This window comes from Dermacentor andersoni, chromosome 7, assembly GCF_023375885.2.
Source record: "Dermacentor andersoni chromosome 7, qqDerAnde1_hic_scaffold, whole genome shotgun sequence".
NCBI classification, from domain to species: Eukaryota; Metazoa; Arthropoda; class Arachnida; order Ixodida; family Ixodidae; genus Dermacentor; species Dermacentor andersoni.
The window spans coordinates 67861324-67883310 of NC_092820.1; the positions used below are offsets into that span (position 1 = coordinate 67861324).

The window sequence follows — 21987 nt, forward strand, 5'->3', positions numbered from 1 at the left end:
TAGCACAGGACGTGCCCGCTTCTGAGCACTGTATATGCTTCTTTTGGCCTCCTAACTTCACTGAGCCCTATTATATCCCATTTACTGCCCTCTAATTCTTCCAATAGCACTGCTAGACTCGCCTCACTAGATAACGTTCTAGCGTTCAACGTTGCCAGGTTCATATTCCATCTGTTATAATCAAGGTTGGCTATCCCACACAAGGTTAACCCTTGCCGCCGAGGAGAATGAAGTAAATGGAAGAGAGGAGAGGACAGGAAAGGTCAAAAAGTAAGAGATAAAGACGAAGATTCGCGAGGAAGAGACAGGAAAAGGCGACTGCCGATTTCCCCCGGGTGGGTCAGTCCGGGGGTGCCGTCTATGTGAAGCAGAGGCCAAAGGGGTGTGTTTCCTCAGCCGGGGGGCCTTAAAGGTCCAAATACCCAGCATCGGCTCAACCCCCAGGATCCCCTTTTCCCCAGACACGGCTAAGCCGCGCACGGCTACACGCGGGAGGGTCCAACCCTCGTGTGCTCGGGTACGTGGTGTCGCAACACACCAAACGCCTGCTTGCGCAGACGCCCCTGCGGGGTGCAGTAGCACGTTTTCCTTTTTATTAACAAAAGCAGTTGCTACAATTTTGTTGCACAAAGGAAATTTATGGCAGATTTTCTTCTGCAATAAAAAACATGCAAATCGCGTAAAGAAATTTTACACTGCTTTGGAGTTAAAACAAATATGATCTTATGATGCAAACATTATTTACAGTGTGCCTCACTGCCTCAAGAGTTATTGGGTTGCGCTCACTCTCCCTTCCTTGGCGATCTCCCGCAGTGCCTCCATGTAATCTTCATGTGCTTGGAGGATTTCTCGATATCGCTGTGCACGTGCTTCTTCACGCTTTCTCTTTCTTCCTTTCGAGCTTCGCGTTGTTCATTTATTTTGTACATCTCATCAAAAAACGTCTTCATATGCTTCATGCGGTCAGTACTTGGCCGTTGATTTCTTGCGCGCTCAGGTCTTCCTTTGGGTGTAGTACCATCACAATCCACCTGCCATTTCCCACCTGCTCTGGAGGTGCTGTGTTGACGGAGCCGTGGCTATGTTCACACGAGTTTGATGGTATTGACGACTCAAGATTTGGGTCCTTTGCAGTGGCATGTGCAGCAGAAGGTAGCCTCTTGTAGATCACTTTCTTAACTCCCCGAAGAACTTCTGGTTCTTGGCTGTCATCTGTAGCTCGAATCGATGCAAACTCTTCCTCCTCAAAAGCCACATTACAGCGTGAATGGCCAGATGTGCGATTATTGCGATCCTCATTGCGTTTGCGCTTCGCAGTGCTCTTAAAACGACTCTCGCACTGAATACCAGTTCGCGCAACAATGAGTAAAGCAAAAATATCGCGGCCAATTTACTCAAACATTGCCCTCTTGCATTTAAACTTCTTCATTGGCCCCACATTTGGCGCATACTTGGCATAATAATCGAGAAGCAGCTTTGTCTCTCCATCACTCGAGGCAGCTGTAAATGAAATGGAAAATGTTTAAAATAAAGCATCAGACAAGTGGCAATTACAATTTTAGAAATAACCATTGCATAAAACATACTTTGTTGGACAAAGGGCCGAATACGCAGCTAAAATGTGCATTGTGAACTGAATAGGTAACCTTGAATAGGGAACCTTGAATAGGGAACCTTGAATAGAGGAAAATTACCAGACAATACCATTACATAACGTTGCTCTGCTAAGATGAACAGTGCAGTCACTTTTGCCTTACATCCCTGAACAAAGGTACAATTGAGGTGGCAACGGAATAAATACAAAATAACACTAAAAAACGTCAGTTTAGCCTGACGTGTTGGCTGCAAGAATGTACCTGCATTGGTTCTGCAGACTATAGTTGGTTGCTAGCTGAAGAAACGTAATGTACCGTTTCCCTGAAAAATTATTCGTCTCAATATGGTGTCAGCACATGAGGGAGACCACGGTGCTCAGTGTTTTCCAACACTTCAGCAGTTGCTTTTTTTTTTGAGAGGAAGTGTACTGAAGACTAACGCTACTTTGCATCCTAAGACGAGGAAGCGAGAAATTCAGCAATTATGTGGGCTTGACGGGTACCATGCCCTATTTCCAGGCATCTACTGCAACATATGGAACACAACTATCAGGCGCTAACAGAGGGTACTGTAAACTTAAAGCCAAGTTTACGATAATATATGCCACGTGTAAATCACATGAAACCAATGGAAATACAATATAAAGTAGAAACTAGTGAGAGAAAAGTGTACTGCGTATGCGTATATAGCAAGCATAAAAAATAATTTAATACGGCAATGGCTTTGCAATTGAGTATTTCAGAATAAAAAATAGCAAATGAACACTTCTTTAAAGTGTGAAGAATACGAGACGTAAGAGGTGAGAGCAAAAATAAAATGGAAACTAATAAATCCAGTCATATGTGCACTATGTTAAAGTATACATTGAATGAAGTGTTCTTTCTGTTATTTAGGTATGACAGCGTCAGGGCTAATGCTAAGTCCTAGCAAAATATTTGTGATGGACGGTAACAGGGAATGCAATTTTCGGCATCTATAGTTGATTCTGCTAAAGAGAATGCGCCAAGGTGGAGACCGACAAAAGTGGCATGTGTGTGTGGATTTTGGTTAGTTTAGAAATGTTCTTTAGTAGTGCACCATTTCTCCCTGGGCCTTTTACGTCGGGCGAATTACAGATATAGGTAAGTATTTAAGAGGAATCATCCTAAACTCTTGGAGCAAGGGATTACTATTAACCATAAAGAATGCTGGCTATGATGCGAATCGTTTTCTTTTGCAAAAGTTAGTTAGTTAAATGGGGTTTAATGGCGCAGAAACAGCTAAGGCTATGCTGCGCCAAACACGAGGTGTTTTAAAATCCAGTTTATGAACGAAAAAGCTGTGTTAGTAATGTATATTTTACGTACAAATCTAGTGTCGTCTAGGAATTTAAGGACGTCACATAATGGGACTCGCGTGTCATCACCTAAAATTAGAGCAGGGTGTAAAGGTATGTGTAGTTGATATAATTTGTGCAAAAGTGTTCGTCTTTGTGTTTCAGTGTGCGTACATGTGAGTAATATGTGCATAACTGTTAGTGGCTGTTGACATTTCTCGCATGTTGGTGTGTCTTCTTTCGTAAGTAATTGTGTGTGACGTGTGTATGCCCAATGCGTAGTCGGCATAAAACTACTTCGATGAACCGCTCCTGATGATAGCATGACTTCCACTCGCCAACTATAGGTTTCGTGAGATGTAGCTTGTTGTCGGCACAACGGTCCCATTCGCGCTGCCATTTTACCGTGAAGGCTTTTCTAATCGCACGGATGCTATCTTTGTATGGAAGTGTTGTGTTTGTTATTTCTTTGTGCGCTGCCATCAATGCATATCTATCAGCTGCTTCGTTACCCGGTATCCCAACATGGCTTGGGATCCAGCAGAAACGAATTGACCTCCCGTATTCGTTAAAAGCCACCATGTTTAAAATGTCTCCAATCACGGGTTCACACTCAGATTTCAAATGTAGAGCCTTCAGTGTGCTTAAAGAATTTGTGTATATGACTGCATTTTTTTGTTTATCAGCGATATTCTTTTTAACAACAACCCATAAAGCGAAAACTTCGGCCGTGAAAACAGAGGCGTGTTGTTAGTTAGTTAGTTAAATGGGGTTTTGTGGCGCAAAAGCGGCTGAGGCTATGCTGCGCCAAACACGAGGTGTTTTAAAATCCAGTTTATGAAGGAAAAGGCTTTGTTAATCTATATTTTATGTAACAAGCCAGTGTCATCTAGAAATCTACGAACGTCACATAATGGTACTAGTGGGTCATCACCTGAAATTAGAGCAGGGTGTAAAGGTATGTGTAGTTGATATAATTTGTGCAAAAGTGTTCGTCTGTGTGTTTCAATCTCTGTACATGTGAGTAATATGTGCATAACTGTTAGTGGCTGTTGACATTTCTCGCATGTTGGTGTGTCTTCTTTCGTAAGTAATTGTGTGTGAGGTGTGTGTGCCCAATGCGTAGTCGGCATAAATCTACTTCGATGAACCGCTCCTGATGATAGCATGACTTCCACTCGCCAACCATGGGTTTGGTGAGATGTAGCTTGTCGGCACAACGGTCCCATTCGCGTTGCCATTTTACCGTTAAGGCTTTTCTAACTGCACGGATGCTATCTTTATATGGGAGTGTTGTGTTTGTAATGTCTTTGTGCGCTGCCATCAATGCATATCTATCAGCTGCTTCGGTACCCGGTATCCCAACATGGCTTGGGACCTAGCAGAAACAAATTGACCTCCCGTATTCGTTAAGCACCACCATGTTTAAAATGTCTCCAATCAAGGGTTCACACTCAGATTTAAAATGTAGAGCCTTTAGTGTGCTTAAAGAATCTGTGTATATGACTGCATTTTTGTGTTTATCAGCGATAATCTTTTTTACAACAACCCATATAGCGAAAACTTCGGCTGTGAAGACAGAGGCGTGTTGTGGCAATCGAATACTTTTTTCCCAATTTTCCGTTACGACCCCCACACCCACGTGCTCTTTCGTTTTAGAGCCATCAGTATAATATTGCATGTTATATTGATATTTGTCCTGAAGTGTACGGAATTCTTGTGTGATGTGTTCGCGTGGGGTGTCTTTCTTCTTTAAATGTGTCAATGTCCAGTCACATAGCGGTTCAAGATCATACCACGGGGGTAAACGCTGTGGCTTTCTGGCAACCTGTAGGACTTTGCAAGGAATGTTATAATCCCGAACATATTCCTCATATCGCAGGACAAGCGGTTTAATCATGTTCGGTTTATTTGTATAGTGTAGGCGTGAGTTGCATTGTGTGAGGATATTGTAGCATATGTGTTGTGGTGATGACTGAATTCTTAGTACGTAGGAAAAAGTGAGTAATGCTCTGCGCTGATGTAATGAGGGTTCATTACACTCAACATATAAACTGTGGACAGGTGACGTTCTGTAGGCGCCACTTGCCAGTCGCAGTCCAAGGTTGTGTACTGGATCAAGTCGCTTGATGTAGGACTGTCTGGCTGAGCCGTAAACCACGGAGCCGTAGTCTAAAAGGCTACGCACAAGAGACCGGTAAACACGTAAAAGACACGTTCGGTCGGAACCCCAGCGCTTATGAGACAAAACTTTAAGGATATTTAGAGCTTTATTTGCTCTAATCTTTAGTGCTTTTATGCGAGTTAGGAAATTAAGTTTGGTGTCAAAGGTTACTCCTAAAAACTTATGACCTTGTTTCACCGGCAATATGGTGTCGTTCAATTTTAGGACTGGATCGTTGTGTAGCCCTCGTTTCTGAGAGAACAAAACAGTAACTGTTTTCTGTGTGGAGAAACGGAAACCATTTTGTTAGCCCATTGCGTAAGTTTATTTATTGTCATTTGAAGCTGCCTTTCACAGGTTGGCAAAGTTGAGGCGCGGCAAGCTACTTGGAGATCGTCTACGTAAACAGAGTGCATGAGAGATGACGGTATAATCTTATTAATTGAGTTCATTTTTACTATAAATAGCGTCGTGCTGAGAACACAGCCTTGCGGAACGTCATTTTCCTGTGTATATGTATTAGAATGAACTGAGCCCAGACGTACCTGAAATGTTCTGTTAGACATAAAATCAGCTAGGCAATTCAGCATTTTACCACGGATGCCGAGGTCAGCCAGGTCTCTTAAAATTCCATATCTCCACGTGGTATCATAGGCTTTTTCTAAATCGAAGAAAACTGCAAGACAGTGTTGCTTGTGTAAATATGCATGTCGAATTTCATGTTCAAGACGGACAAGATGGTCGGTGGTTGAACAACCCTTTTTATATCCACACTGATGGGGGTCTATGAGATTTCTTGATTCTAAAATAAATGAGAGTCTTATATTGATAATGCTTTCATATGATTTTGCCAAACAGCTTGTGAGGGCGATGGGTCTGTAGCTGCTTGCGGATGTTGGGGATTTACCGGCTTTTAGAAATGGGACTACTATTGCTTTTTTCCACTCTTCGGGCATTATACTAGATTCCCAGATTATGTTGAAAAATTTAAGGAGAGCGTCTACAGATGCCTGAGATAGATGAGCCAGCATGGCGTAGTTAATACGGTCGTGACCTGGCGCTGTTGTTTTCCCTGCAGAAAGAACTGTTTATTTCTTGTTGTGTCAGGGGGGAATTGTACGGTTCATTTGACGCGCCAGTAGTGGGCAGCTTCTGTTTTTCAGCGGACTCTTTGTATTGTAAAAATTCCTCTGTATAATTCCCTGAACTGGATACATCACGGAAATGTTCGCCAAGTATATCTGCCTGTCCTTGTATTGTTGTTTGTGTGCCTGGACATGTAAGTAGTGGAATTTTGTACGATGAGTACTCTCCTCTAAATTTCCTGACCTGATCCCACATTCGTTTTGATGTTACTGTACTGTTGATTGAAGATATGTATTTTTGCCATGAAGATTTTTCAGCCTGTCTTCTAATGAATCGTGCTTTGGCTTTGGCTTGTTTGAAGTTTAAGAGGTTGCAATAGGTGGGGTACCTCCGTAGCATTCCCTAGGCCTTATTTTGTTCTTTTTTAGCGTTGGTACACTCCTTCGTCCACCAGGGGTTTAGCCTTTTGCTCATAATTCCCGATGACTGGGGTATCGCCTTTTCTGCCGCTGAGATTATTACCTTAGTGAATTTTTTGTTAAGTTCATGAACGCTTAGGTCTGGCGAAAAGACATCTTCCAGTTTCGAATTTTCCGTAAAGAGCGGCCAATTAGCGAGCTTTAGTTTCCATCGGCGTGGCCTAGTGGTTAAGGTTGGTGGTGATGATAGGAGTTTAATGACTGCTGGTAAGTGATCACTACCATATTGTCACGTGGTAGTGACGCCAAAGAACACAGTAGCAGTACTGTGAAAGACAAAACTAGCTTTTATTGGGCGAACCTGTGCCCACAAAACAGGCTACACTTAAAGCACAACGATAGCGGCGAACACAGTCGGCGATCGTCGAAAATCTGCTCAGCGGGTCAAGTGCGTCGGTTTTTATACAGCAGCCATCGAATGTTCCAGACTAATCGCTGGGACCCGCATGCCTTCCACAAAGTTCTACAACATTCGAGTCACGCGATGAAATCAGACAACACAAGGTTCGGCGACAACAAACACCGGATAGAAGCATCGATAACTTTCCAGAAACTTCGGATACATGCAGACGCGTCCAGCGCTATGCGATAACATTTGTTAGCCGGCGAATGTGGTCGCCCGTTAAATATAAGTACACGTGTCAATACCCCCCTCTTAAAAAGCATCGACCCGATGCCGCAAACAAACGAAAGTAATAAAAGAAAAGCACTCCTAGCAAAGAAAACAACAAAATAAGGAAGTTCGTCAGCGTCCGTAAAAGGGTTTAAGACGCACCACGCGGACCACTTCAGATCGTGCGCGGCGTCGCTGTGAATGCGAAATGCCGTCTGGCACGACCTCATAGTCCAGCGCGCCAATACGTCGGATGACCTTGTAGGGTCCGAAATATCGTCGCAGTAGTTTTTCACTGAGTCCTTGTCGGCGTATCGGGGTCCACACCCAAACACGGTCGCCGGGCTGGTACTCGACGAAGCGTCGTCGGAGGTTGTAGTGTCGGCTGTCGGTCTTCTGCTGGTTCTTGATCCGTAGGCGGGCGAGCTGTCGGGCTTCTTCGGCGCGCTGGAGATAGGTAGCGACGTCAAGATTCTCCTCGTCAGTGACGTGCGGCAGCATGGCGTCGGGCGTCGTCGTCGGGTTCCTGCCGTAAACCAGCTTAAACGGCGTGAGCGGTGTCGTTTCTTGCACCGCCGTGTTGTAAGCGAAGGTTACATACGGCAGGACCGCGTCCCACGTCTTGTGCTCGACGTCGACGTACATTGCTAGCATGTCGGCGAGGGTCTTGTTCAGGCGCTCCGTGAGACCATTCGTTTGCGGATGGTAGGCAGTTGTCCTCCTGTGGCTTGTCTGGCTGTATTGCAGAATGGCTTGTGTGAGCTCTGCTGTAAAATCCGTTCCTCTATCAGTGATGAGGACTTCTGGGGCACCATGTCGCAGCAGGATGGTCTCGACAAAAAATTTCGCCACTTCGGCTGCGCTGCCTTTTGGTAGAGCTTTAGTTTCAACGAAGCGGGTGAGATAGTCCGTCGCGACGACGATCCACTTATTCCCGGATGTTGACGTCGGAAACGGCCCCAACAAATCCATCCCAATCTGCTGGAATGGTCGGCGAGGAGGTTCGATTGGCTGTAGTAATCCTGCTGGCCTTGTTCGTGGTGTCTTGCGTCGCTGACAGTCTCGACATGTCTTGACGTAACGGGCAACGTCGGCGGTCAGACGCGGCCAGTAATACCTTTCCTGTATCCTCGACAGCGTCCGGGAGAATCCGAGGTGCCCAGCGGTTGGATCGTCGTGTAGGGCGTGCAGTACTTCTGGACCCAACGCTGACGGTACAACAAGAAGGTAACTGGCGCGGACTGGTGAGAAGTTCTTCTTCACGAGCAGGTTGTTTTGTAGTGTCAACGAAGACAACCCACGCCTAAATGCCTTAGGGGCAACGTCGGTGTTCCCTTCCAAATACTCGATGAGGCCTTTTAGCTCCGGGTCTGCTCGTTGCTGTTCGGCGAAGTCTTCTGCGCTTATTATTCCAAGGAAGGCGTCGTCGTCCTCGTCGTCTTGCGGCGGGGGATCGATGGGGGCGCGTGACAGGCAGTCGGCGTCAGAGTGTTTTCTTCCGGACTTGTATATTACGGTGACGTCATATTCCTGCAGTCTGAGGCTCCACCGCGCCAGCCATCCTGAAGGGTCCTTTAAGTTACCTAGCCAACACAACGCGTGATGGTCGCTGACCACTTTGAATGGTCTCCCATATAGGTAAGGGCGGAACTTTCCTGTAGCCCAAATGATGGCGAGGCATTCCTTTTCAGTCGTAGAATAATTGCCTTCCGCTTTTGACAGCGACCGGCTAGCATACGATATCACCCGTTCAAGTCCGTCTTTCCTCTGGACTAGGACGGCACCGAGGCTAGGCTACTGGCGTCAGTGTGGATTTCGGTATCGGCGTTCTCGTCGAAGTGTGCAAGTACCGGCGGCGACTGCATGCGTCGTTTGAGTTCTTGAAATGCATCGGCCTGCGGCGTTTCCCACTTGAAATCGACATCACCTTTGGTTAGATGCGTAAGCGGCTCCGCGATGCGTGAAAAATCCTTGAGAAAGCGCCTGTAGTAGGCACACATGCCAAGGAATCTACGCACTGCCTTCTTGTCGATGGGCTGCGGGAACTTTGCGATGGCAACTGTCTTCTGTGGGTCGGGGCGTACTCCTGATTTGCTGATCACGTGGCCTAGGAACAAAAGCTCATCGTAAGCGAAGCGGCACTTTTCCGGCTTCAGAGTGAGCCCTGATGACTTGATGGCTTCTAACACTGTCGCAAGCCGCCTAAGGTGATCGTCGAAATTTCCGGCGAAGACAACGACGTCATCCAGGTAAACAAGGCACGTCTGCCACTTCAGTCCGGCTAACACCGTGTCCATGACGCGCTGAAACGTTGCAGGCGCCGAGCACAGTCCGAATGGCATAACCTTGAACTCGTAGAGGTCATCTCGGGTGATAAAGGCGGTCTTTTCGCGATCTCTTTCGTCGACTTCTATTTGCCAATAGCCAGACTTGAGGTCCATCGACGAGAAGTATTTAGCGTTGCAGAGCCGATCCAATGCATCGTCTATCCGTGGGAGGGGGTATACGTCCTTCTTCGTCATCTTGTTCAGACGACGATAATCAACGCAAAAACGTAGGGTTCCGTCCTTTTTCTTTACCAAGACTACAGGAGATGCCCACGGGCTTTTTGACGGCTGGATGATGTCGTCGCGCAGCATTCCGTCGAATTGGTGCCGTATAGCTTCACGTTCTCGCGTAGAAACTCGATAAGGGCTCTGGCGGAGTGGTCGGGCACACTCTTCGGTTATAATGCGATGCTTTGCGACTGGTGTTTGTCGAATCCTTGATGACGTCGAGAAGCACCCTTTGTATCGTCGAAGTAGACTTCTGAGCTGTTGTTGCTTAAGCGTGGGGAGGCTTGGATTAATGTCGAAGTCTGGTTCGGGGACTGCGGTCATCGGGGTTGATGCGACAAACGCATTGCTGGTTTCCAGAATTTCCTCGATGTATGCGATCGTCGTGCCCTTGTTGATGTGCTTGAACTCCTGGCTGAAGTTTGTCAGCAACACTTCAGTTTTCCCTCCATGCAGTCGAGCGATGCCTCTTGCGACGCAAATTTCACGGTCTAGTAGTAGACGTTGGTCACCCTCGATGACGCCTTCTACGTCGGCAGTTGTTTTGGCACCGACGGAAATGACAATGCTGGAGCGAGGCATGCTCACTTGAGTTTTGAGCACGCTTAAGGCATGCTGACGACGAGAGCTCTCCGGTGGTATCGCTTGATCTTCAGACAGGGTTATCGACTTCGACTTCAGGCCGATGACTGCGCCGTGTTGGTTTAGGAAGTCCATGCCGAGAATGACGTCGCGTGAACATTGTCGGAGGATAACGAAGGTGGCAGGGTAAGTCCGGTCATGAACGGTAATTCTTGCCGTGCAGATTCCAGTCGGCGTAATCAGGTGTCCTCCAGCGGTCCGAATTCGAGGGCCTTCCCATGCAGTCTTAACCTTCTTCAACTGGGTGGCGATGTGTCCACTCATGAAGGATGATGATGATGATGATATGTAGTGTTTATTGGCGCAAGGGCCAAGTGTGGCCAAAGAGCGCCAAGACAGTGGTGATGAGTTTGCAATGTAGTTATGGCATCGATGGGGTTAATGTAAAGTGGCTGTATAGGGGCCTTAAAAATAGTCGCTCTAGAGTGCGTAAAATCTATCTGTAATAAGAATATGTCGATGACAATGACGTGTTCTATGTGCAATCAAATCCATCGTGAAAGAGTGATGCAAAATAGAAAATATATAAGCTGGTAAAATCACTTGGAGCACTGCTGCCTCGCCAGAGCCCTTGACACGCAAGGGACGAGAGGCATGTGCTATACGGAAAAACTATCACAGCGCTATCCTCTATAGAGAGGAGGCGCTGCGAACGTATGGGCTAATTACATGTAATACAACATCTTTCAGGAAACATAGGACTGCGTTAGTGTCAAAGAGCGGTTCTGCTCCGAGTAACATAACAGGATGGAGGGGGATATGCTGCCGGTATGCTAAGGGAAAATGTTTCTTTCTGTCATGTTCGGCTTCCCGACACTCCAGGAGGACGTGGAGGACGGTCAGCCTTTCCCCGCATCTACCACAGGTTGGAGGCTCGTTTCCCGTGAGCAAAAAGTTATGTGTGCCAAAAGTGTGTCCTATTCTTAGCCGGCAGAGTAGGACATCTGTCCGACGTGATTTTGTTGCAGAAGGCCAGAACCCTAATTGTGGCTTTATTACGTGCAGTTTATTATTTGTTTCCATGTCCCACGAGCGTTGCCAGTAGTTCCGCAGTTTTCTGCGCAAGTAGGGCCTCAGATCTGTGACAGGGACTGCTGCGGTAGGATTTACAGAATACGATGCTATTGATGTGGCCATCTGGTCCGCCAGAGCATTGCCTTCGATGCCCCTATGACCCGGCACCCAGCATATGGTGACATGCTGGTTACATATATACGTTTTACATAGGACGGAATAGAGTTCATTGATTACTGGGTTTTTGTGCTTAGAAAATGACATTAGGGCCTTCACAGCACTTAGTGAGTCCGTATATATAACTGATTTCTCGAGTTTTGATTTCTTTATATACTTTACAGCCGACAACAGTGCGTAGGCCTCAGCCGTAAAGATGCTTGTTTCCGGATGCAGTACATCGGATTCCGAGAAGGATGGGCCGACGGCTGCATAGGACACCCCCTCGGGTGACTTCGATGCGTCTGTGTAGAACTCCGTGCAGGAGTGTTTGTATTGGAGTTCCCGGAAATGCATTTGTATTTCAATCTCTGGAGCGTGTTTTGTAACTTGCATGAAAGATATATCGCATTCTATGTGCTGCCACTCCCAAGGAGGTAGCAGCTTGGCTGGCTGCATTAGGCGGAGCTCGAGGAGTGGGGCATGCATTTCATCACTAAGCTCCCTCACACGCATCGAAAAAGGCCGTCTTACGGAAGGACGATTATGAAAGAGCGTAGCATATGTCATATCGTTAATGGTATTAAAACATGGATGTTGAGGATTAGAGTGGACTTTCAGGAAATATGTTTGGCTGATGTATGTTCTCTGCAGATGTAGTGACCACTCATTTGATTCTGCATATAAACTTTCTATGGGACTTGTTCTGAAAGCTCCAGTGGCCAGTCGGATTCCTAGATGGTGGACCGGATCTAGCATCTTTAGCGCGCTCGGGGCTGCAGAATGATAGATCACGGCACCGTAGTCCAACCGCGATCGGATGAGGCTCTTGTAAAGATTCATTAAACATTTCCTGTCGCTGCCCCATGTTGTGTGGGATAACACTTTAAGTAAGTTCATTGTTCTTAAGCATTTGACCTTGAGGTACTTTATGTGTGGAATGAAAGTTAATTTCGAATCAAGTATGATGCCTAAGAACTTGTGTTCTTTGTTCACAGGAATTCGCTGACCATACATTTCGATACTGGGTTCTGCAATGAGTCCTCTTTTTCTTGTGAAAAGCACACAAGAACTTTTGTTGGGGTTGACTTTAAATCCGTTTTCTTCTGCCCATTTGGACACTTTGTTCAAGCCCTGTTGAACTTGCCTCTCACATACTGTAAGGTTGCAGGATTTGAATCCTATCTGTATGTCGTCTACGTAAACAGAATAAAAAATGGCTGGCGGTAACGAGGCACGAAGGGTGTTCATTTTCACGATGAAGAGCGTGCAGCTAAGTACACCTCCTTGAGGTACACCAGTTTCCTGTATAAAAGGTCGCGACAATACATTGCCGACTTTCACGCGAAATGTACGGTTGGACAAATAGCTTTCTATTAGGACGAGCATATTGCCACGGATGCCAATTCCCGACAAGTCTCTCAATATTCCATAGCGCCACGTAGTGTCGTACGCCTTCTCCATATCGAGGAATACGGATAGGAAATATTGTTTATGTAGAAAGGCGTCGCGAATGTTTCCCTCAATGCGCACAAGGTGATCCGTTGTGGACCGCCCTTCTCTGAAGCCACACTGAAAGGGATCGAGGATATTGTTGAGTTCAAGGTAGTGTACAAGTCTGCGGTTAACCATTTTTTCAAAAAGCTTACAAAGACAATTTGTAAGAGCTATCGGACGGTAACTTGCCGCCAAGGAAGGGTCCTTGCCCTGTTTAAGAACAGGGACCACAATCGCTTCTTTCCATGTGGATGGGAGGTTTCCCGCAGCCCAAATAGCGTTGAAAAGCGTGAGTAGTGTAAGTTTGGTGTCAGCGTGTAAGTTTCTGATCATTTCGTACATGATCGTATCAGGTCCCGGCGCAGAGCCCCTGCATGTGGTCAAGGCAGCTATCAACTCAGCAATATTGAAAGGCCGGTTATAAGGTTCATTCTGCCTGGATTTTCGTATTATGGACTTACATTCTTCTATTTGTTTGTATTTCAAAAATGATTGCGAATAATGGTTTGAACTCGACACGCTCTCGAAGTGTTCCCCAAGTGAATCTGCCTGATCTTTTAGTGTTTCACCTTGTGTGTTTACCAAAGGAAGTGAATATGTTTGTCGCCCTTTTATCCTATTAACCCGGTTCCAGACTTTGGCCTCATCTGTATACGAGTTGATACCGGATAAAAACGTCTGCCAACTCTCTCTTCTAGCCTGTCGGCGTGTTCGCCTGCCTTGCGATTTCACTTTCTTAAAGTTAAACAAATTCTCCGCAGTGGGAGAGGCGCGTAGCAACCCCCACGCTTTGTTCTGTTTCTTACGAGCGATCCTACAGTCCTCGTTCCACCACGGGACACGCCGTTTGCATGCCCAGCCATTTATTTGTGATATACATTTAGTTGCGGCATCTATTATGAAGGCTGTAAAGTATTCCACGGCAGCATCAATTCCTAACGAGGACATCTCATCCCATGAAATATTACTGAGAGTTCGGAATTTCTCCCAGTCTGCTGTATCAATCTTCCACCTAGGAGCTTGTGGGGGAAATTCATTTTCTTTAGATGTTCTTAGCAATACGGGGAAGTGATCGCTCCCGTAAGGATTGCTCGTAACTTCCCATTCGAGTTCGAGCAGTAAAGAGGCGGAAACTATACTAAGATCTATTGACGAAAAGGTTCTGTTCGCAAGAGAGTAATATGTGGGTTCTTTCTTATTTAGAAGGCACGCTCCAGAAGAGTAAAGGAACTGTTCAACGAGACGCCCTCGCGCATCGATACGAGAGTCTCCCCACAAGGTGCTGTGTGCATTGAAATCGCCAAGAACAACATAGAGTTCTGGCAATTCATCTATTAATGACTGAAATTCATGTTTGCTTAGTTTGTAGTGTGGGGGTATATAAATCGAGCAAATAGTGATAAGTTTGTTTAGCAAAACTATTCGAACCGCCACTGCTTCAAGGGCCGTTCGTAGCTGTAAATGTTGACATGCTATGCTCTTTTGGATTACAATTGCAACACCTCCCGATGATGCGATTGCGTCATCGCGATCTTTGCGAAAAGTAACATGCTGTCGGAGAAAGTTTGTGTGTTGTGTTTTTAGGTGTGTTTCCTGTAGACACAGCACTTTTGGATTGTGTTTGTGTATGATCTCTTGCACATCATCAAGGTTCCTAAGAAGACCTCTGACATTCCATTGAATGATTTGTGTATCCATGTTGAAAGTAAATAAGTGCTGTGTGTACGGAAAGGGAGGTGATGATTTAGGTTACAGAGCTCTTTCGAGGCCCTGTAACGGGGGTTCTGGCCTTTCTGGAGCGTTCGAGGGAGCCTCGCCGCTCCTTAGGCGTTTGGTGCGCCTTGAGGACCGGAGTAGTGTCCATTGCCTCTTGTGAGGCGCCGGACACGTGCTCTTGCGAGCGAGAAGTTACAAGAGAGAGTCCTGCCTTGGAGGGCAAGACCCCTGCGCCCACCAGCCCGGAGGTCGATGGGGCTCCCTGAGGGATTTGGCTGCGCTGGCCGTTGCCAGCGCTGGAGGGGGCCTCGGAAGTTGGGGCAGCCTCGGCTGCTCCCACCTTCGGGGTCGATGGCTCCGTCTGCTCGGTTGGCGGAGCAGCGCTAGCTGCAACCACCGGGGGGGCAGATGGCGTGACTGCCGACTCACTGACTGTGGGTCGGACAGCCGCCGGAGGCCGTTGTGACGCTGCCCCCTGACGCGCCACATCGGCAAAGGTTTTCTTTGGCAGGTATGCTACCCGCCTTCGTGCCTCTTTGAACGATATATTCTCTTTTACTTTTATAGTCACAATTTCTTTTTCCTTCTTCCAGGAGGGGCACGACCGCGAGTACGCGGCGTGGTCCCCGTCACAGTTTACACATTGTAGAGAGTTCTTACATGTTTCAGTGGCATGTTCAAGGGCACTGCATTTGGCGCATGTTTGGCTGCCTCGGCAGCTCTGCGAGCTGTGGCCAAAACGTTGGCATTTGAAACATCTCAAGGGATTCGGCACATACGGTCTTATACGAAGCTTGATGTACCCGGCCTCGATTGACTCGGGCAGGACACTGGAGTTAAAGGTGAGTATTAGGTGTTTGGTCGCAATTTCTTTTCCGTCTCGCCTCATCTTGATTCTTCTGACATTTATGACATTCTGTTCGCTGAAGCCCTCCAAGAGCTCAGCCTCAGTCAGCTCCAATAAATCATCATCGGAGACTACGCCACGGGTGGTATTCATGGTACGATGAGGAGTTACTGTTACTTTGGCGTCACCAAATGAAACTAGATTGGGTAGATTTTCATATTGTTTCTGGTTGCGGAGCTCCAAGAGGAGATCGCCGCTTGCCATCCTGGATGCTTTATAACCTGTACCAAAAACTTGGGTAAGAGACTTGGACACGAGGAATGGAGAAATTGTTCGCACGGGTTTGCCTGGTGTTTCAGAGTGCACTACATGGAAACGAGGAAAGGTTTCTTTTTGGCGGGCAAAAAATTCAAAGACATCATCGGTGCGCCCCCTCTTGAGGGAGCGATCAGGTAATGGGGGGAAAGAAGAAGCCATAAGAGATTATAATTTCGGCAGTAACGCCAGCCACCCACCGTGGAGTCCTACAAGGGGACGCTGCAGGATCCGTAAAACACGGCCTGCAAACGCCAGCAGTACGTTACCACTATAACCAGATACGAAATAACCTAGGTTGGCTATTCACACAAGGTTAACCCTTGCTGCCTGGAAAAATTGGAAATAAGTGGAAGCTAGGAGAAGACAGGAAAGATAAAAAGTGAGAGAAAGACGAAGATTAGAGGAAGAGAGAGACAGGAAAAGGCAACTACCGATTTCCCCCGGGTGGGTCAGTCCGGGGGTGCCGTCTACGTGAAGCCGAGGCCAAAGGGGTGTGTTGCCGCCGCCGAGGGGCCGTAAAGGTCCAAACACCCGGCATTGGCTCAACCCCCAGGATCCCCTTTTCCCCGGACACGGCTAAGCCGCGCACGGCTACACGCGGGAGGGTCCAACCCTCGTGTGCTCGGGTCCGTGGTGTCGCAACACACCAAACGCCTGCTGACGCAGACGCCCCTGCGGGGCACTCATGAAGGAGTAATCGGCCCCTGTGTCGACTAAGGCGGTGACTGCGTGGCCGTCGAGAAGCACGTCGAGGTCGGTGGTTCTTTGTCTTGCGTTACAGTTAGGTCGTGGCGTCGGATCACGGCTGTGTCGCGTTGACCTGTGGCTGATATGGGGCGTCGGCAGGTCGTTTTTCGTCGTCGTATTTTTTGCTTTCACACTTCGTCGGGACGGCGGCGTGTCGTTATGTCGTCGAGGTAGTTTCTTCGGCATCTTCGTCGGCGGCGGAGGATCTTCGTCAGTTCGACGAACAGCAACCGCACCTCCATCGGTTGCTGCTTTTAGTTTTCCGGATACGGGCTCGCTGACCGGCCCCGGGCTGGGCCAGTGTATGGACGGCGCTGCGGCGACAGGTAGCGGCCTGGTGACGGCGAACGGGACGGTCGTCGAGGGCTCCACTGAGTAGCGGCGAGGTAGTCGGCGATGTCACGAGGGCGTTCACCTGCCCGAGGGCGCGGTGCGTTGACGGCGAACCCTCGCAATCCCAGGTCGCGGTATGGGCAACGGCGGTACACATGGCCGGCTTCCCCTCAGTGGTAGCAGAGCGGGCGGTGGTCAGGAGCGCGCCAAACGTCTGTCTTCCTCGGGTAGCTGCGCTGCGCGACGGGTGGGCGTGCTGGCGGCGGCGGCGGTGGTCGACGGAACTGCGGCGTTACAGGGCCCTGGCGCGGTCGTGGAGGGGGACCTTGACGGCGGGCGACGGCGGCGTAGGTCATTGCTTCTGGCTGAGGTTGCGGTGATCGTGGTTGCACCTCAGGCACTCCAAGCGATCGCTGAACCTCTTCTTTGACGATTTCAGTGATTGGATCCACTTGGGACTGCGACCTTGGGTAGAACTTCTGCAGCTCCTCCCGTACGACCGCTCTGATAGTCTCTCGTAGATCGTCGGTAGCCAGTGATTGAACCCCGGCGTAGGTTGTAGAGTTCGTGCGGCGATCGAATTGCCGGTTTCGCATCTCGAGTGTCTTCTCGATGCTGGTGGCCTCGCCAAGAAACTCTTCGACGGTCTTCGGTGGGCTTCGTACCATTTCGGCAAAAAGTTCCTCTTTCACACCACGCATGAGTAGGCGGACTTTCTTCTCTTCGGGCATTTCGGGGTCAGCGTGACGGAATAGACGGCTCATTTCCTCCGTGAAGATCGCGGTTGTCTCATTGGGTAGCTGCACCCGGGATTCTAATAGCGCTTGGGCTCGTTCTCGGCGTACGACGTTTGCGAATGTCTGCAGGAAGCCGCTTCGGAACAGGTCCCAGGTCGTCAAGGTGGCTTCGCGGTTCTCGAACCACGTCCTGGCAGCGTCTTCCAATGCGAAGAAGACATATCGCAGTTTGTCGTCATTGTTCCAGCTATTAAACGTAGCGACCCTCTCATATGTTTCCAGCCAGCTTTCCGGGTCCTCAAATGTGGAACCGCGGAACGTCGGTGGTTCCCTGGGCTGCTGCAGCACGATGGGGGACGCTGGGGCTGCCATTGGGGTTGCTTTGGCCACAATCTTCTTGGTCTTCTCAAGTAGAAGTCCGTGCTCTGGGGATAGCTGTTGAAGACGGCGGCTTGCTCGATGGTCCGGGACTACGTTGGTGTCCTTTTTGCAGTACGGGCTTGGATCACGGCTTGTCGGGGGCGTCCGGTACATGGACAAAAAGCACCTCCACCAGATGTCACGTGGTAGTGACGCCAAAGAACACAGTAGCACTACTGTGAAAGACAAAACTAGCTTTTATTAGGCGAACCTGTGCCCACAAAACAGGCTACACTTAAAGCACAACGATAGCGGCGAACACAGTCGGCGATCGTCGAAAATCTGCTCGGCGGGTCAAGTGCGTCGGTTTTTATACAGCAGCCATCGAATGTTCCAGACTAATCGCTGGGACCCGCATGCCTTCCACAATGTTCTACAACATTCGAGTCACGCGATGAAATCAGACAACACAAGGTTCGGCGACAACAAACAGCGGATAGAAGCATCGATAACTTTCCAGAAACTTCGGATACGTGCAGACGCGTCCAGCGCTGTGCGATAACATTTGTTAGCCGGCGAATGTGGTCGCCCATTAAATATAAGTACACGTGTCAATATGATGTGTCGAGGGCCTCCCACCTATAATCATTAAAAAGAGATGGTGAGCAAAAAGCTAAATCTAAACAGCTAAAACTGCGGGCAGTTGGTGAAAAGTACGTTGGGGCACCTGAATTTAAAAGGCAGATATCATTGGATAAGATAAAATCTTCAACCAGCTGTCCTCTTTGGTCAGTTTTGACGATGCCCCAAAGAGTACAATGAGCATTAAAATCCCCTACTAAAACAAATGGTTCCGGTAATTGATCTGGTAAATTTTCTAATTGTTTAGTAGTGAAGTGGGTGTGGGGTGGAATATACAGTGAGCAAATGGTGATGGTTTTGTAAGATAGAATGGTGACAGCTACGGCTTCTAAAGATGTATTCAATTGGACGTTTCGGGTAGGAGTGCCGCCCTGCACGACTATAGCCACTTCGCCTGACAAACGGGTGGAACATTCGCGGTCCCTTCGGACAACGGTGAAACCTTTGAGAATTTGACTATTTTTTGGACCGAGATTTGTTTCCTGAAGACATACAGCAACTGGTGAAAATATGTTGATGATGTCTTTGATGTCACCTAGATTGTGCATGAGACCTCTACAATTCCAATGAATAATAAAAGCCATTTTGAAATTAAAAGGTAAGAATTGGCACTACGGAAAGAATAAGAGATAAGAGGTGAGATGTTAGCTGACATGGATTTAAAAGGGCTTATACAAATGAGCGATAACCTTTAGGTTATCGTTTTCTTATTCTGAGTGGTTATTGGGATTTTGTCCCTTTTACCGCGCTCAAGCGCTTGTCCTTTGGTGTCAATGACACCGGGGTTTTTGCGTCGACCTCCATCGCTCTCTCTGAGGCGCTGGAGGATCGAGAGTTAGGCGCCGAGACACGTGTCTCGGGCCTTGGGGTTCGCTTGATCTTAGGGCCCTGCGGGACTGGTGTCTGCAGGGCGTTTGAAGTGGATGGAGCAGCGTCGGCTGCTTCCATCACGGGGGCGGGAGGGGTCACTGCGGGACCACTACGCGTGGGCTCGGAGGACTCCTGAAACCTCTGTGACGCTGCCCCCATCTGCGTCACATCGGCGTAACTTCTTCGCGGAAAGTACGATAGCCGCTTTCTGGCTTCATAGAACGAGATTTTTTCTTTGACTGTTAGAGCAATTACTTCTTTTTCTTTTTTCCAGTAAGGGCAACTCCGTGAGTAAGTTGGATGATCGCCCTTGCAATTTACACATTTCGCGGGAGCATTGCAGTTATCAGAAGGATGGTCATTGGAACTACATTTCGCACATGTTTCTTTGCCTCTGCATGATTGTGATCCATGCCAAAACCTCTGGCACTTGAAACACCGCCTCGGATTCGGTATGTACGGCCTCACCTTGATTTTCAAATATCCTGCGTCGAGTGAACTAGGGACTGTGCTGCTACCAAATGTCAATATCACATGTTTCGTCGGAATCTGTTGGTCATTGCGTCGTAGTGTGATTCTCTGTACCTTAATTACGTTTTGCTCCTGAAATCCTTCGAGGAGCTCTTCATCACTAAGGTTCAGGAAGTCTTCTTCAGATATAACTCCTCTGCTTGTGTTCAGTGAGCGGTGTGGAGAGATTGTCACTTTGATGTCACCGATAGTGGTGAGTTCGGCGAGTTTTTCTAGTTGATCTTTTTTCGTCAGTTCAAGGAGGAGGTCTCCGCTAGCCATCTTCGAGGCTTTGTAACCAGCTCCAATTGTGTTTGCTAGGCATTTCGAAACTGTGAATGGTGACAGTTTTCTTACGGTTGTGTTGCCTTCACTGTGAAGAACGTGGTATTTCGGAAATGAGTTTTCGGTTGGTTTTAAAAAGAACTGGAAAGTTCCTTCGGTGCGACCTCTTTTCAGAGGCCGATCTAAAAGTCGCGGGAACGCTTCTGCCATTGGATAGTTTGAAAATTCGGCAGCGGTGGTAGCCACCCACCACCGAGCCCAACAAGGGGACGCTGCAGGTTCCAGGAAACCTGCAGACGCCAGCTATACACCGCCACTATAACCTAATGTATATACCCAAGGTTGAATATATGACACACGGTTAACCCTTGCCGCCCGGAAATACGGAAGTAAGAATAAGTGAGCAGAAGACAGGAAAGATTGAAAGTGAGAGAGACCGAAAAAGATTGAAGAGGGGGACAGGAAAAGGCGACTGCCGATTTCCCCCGGGTGGGTCAGTCCGGGGGTGCCGTCTGTGTGAAGCAGAGGCCAAAGGGGTGTGTTGCCTTTGCCGGGGCGCCTTAAAGGTCCAAACACCCAGCATCGGCTCAACCCCCAGGATCTCCCTTTCCCCAGACACGGCTAAGCCGCGCACGGCTACACGCGAGAGGGTCCAACCCTCGTGTGCTCGGGTACGTGGTGTCGCAACACACCAAACGCCTGCTGACGCAGACGCCCCTGCGGGGAGAGGCGTGTTGTGGCAATCGAATACCTTTTTCCCAATTTTCCTTACGACCCCCACACCCACGTGTTCTTTCGTTTTAGAGCCATCAGTGTAATATTGTATGCTATTTTGATATTTGTCCTGAAGTGCACGGCATTCTTGTGTTATGTGTTCGCATGGGGTGTCTTTCTCGTTGAAATGTGTCAATGTCCAGTCACATAACGGTTCAAAATCGTACCACGGGGGCAAACGCTGTGGCTTTCTGGCAACCTGGAGGACTTCGCAAGCAATGTCATAAGCCCGAACATATTCCTCATATCGCAGGACAAGCGGTTTAATCATGTTCGGTTTATTTGTATAGTGTAGGCGTGAGTTGCATTGTGCGAGGATGTTGTAGCATATGTGTTGCGGTGATGACTGAATTCTTAGTACGTAGGAAAAAGTAAGTAATGCTCTGCGCTGCTGTAAGGAGGGTTCATTACACTCGACGTACAAACTTTGAATAGGTGAAGTTCTGTAGGCACCACTTGCCAGTCGCAGTCCAAGGTTACGTACTGGATCAATTCGTTGGATGCAGGACTGTCTGGCTGAGCCGTAAACAATGGAGCCGTAGTCTGAAAGGCTACGAACAAGAGACCGGTTAATACGTAAAAGACACGTTCGGTCACAACCCCAGTGCTTATGAGGTAAAACTTTCAGGATATTCAATGCTTTATTTGCCTTAATCATTAGTGTTTTAATGTGGGCTAGGAAGTTTAGTTTTTTATTTATTTATTTATTTATTTTATTTTCAATACTGCTG

General features: G+C 48.0%; 1 protein-coding gene across 1 annotated transcript; it reads right to left on the minus strand.

Moving 5' to 3' along the window:
• Positions 1 to 525: 525 nt before the first annotated feature.
• LOC140219578 (uncharacterized) lies at positions 526 to 20479 on the minus strand. Its single transcript, XM_072289472.1, has 4 exons — positions 20282 to 20479; positions 5621 to 5630; positions 1395 to 1500; positions 526 to 1059 (listed from the first exon to the last, which is right to left on the minus strand). The coding sequence occupies exons 1-4, from the start codon at positions 20477 to 20479 to the stop codon at positions 783 to 785; spliced, it is 591 nt and encodes a 196-aa protein (XP_072145573.1). The 3' UTR covers positions 526 to 782.
• Positions 20480 to 21987: the final 1508 nt, after the last annotated feature.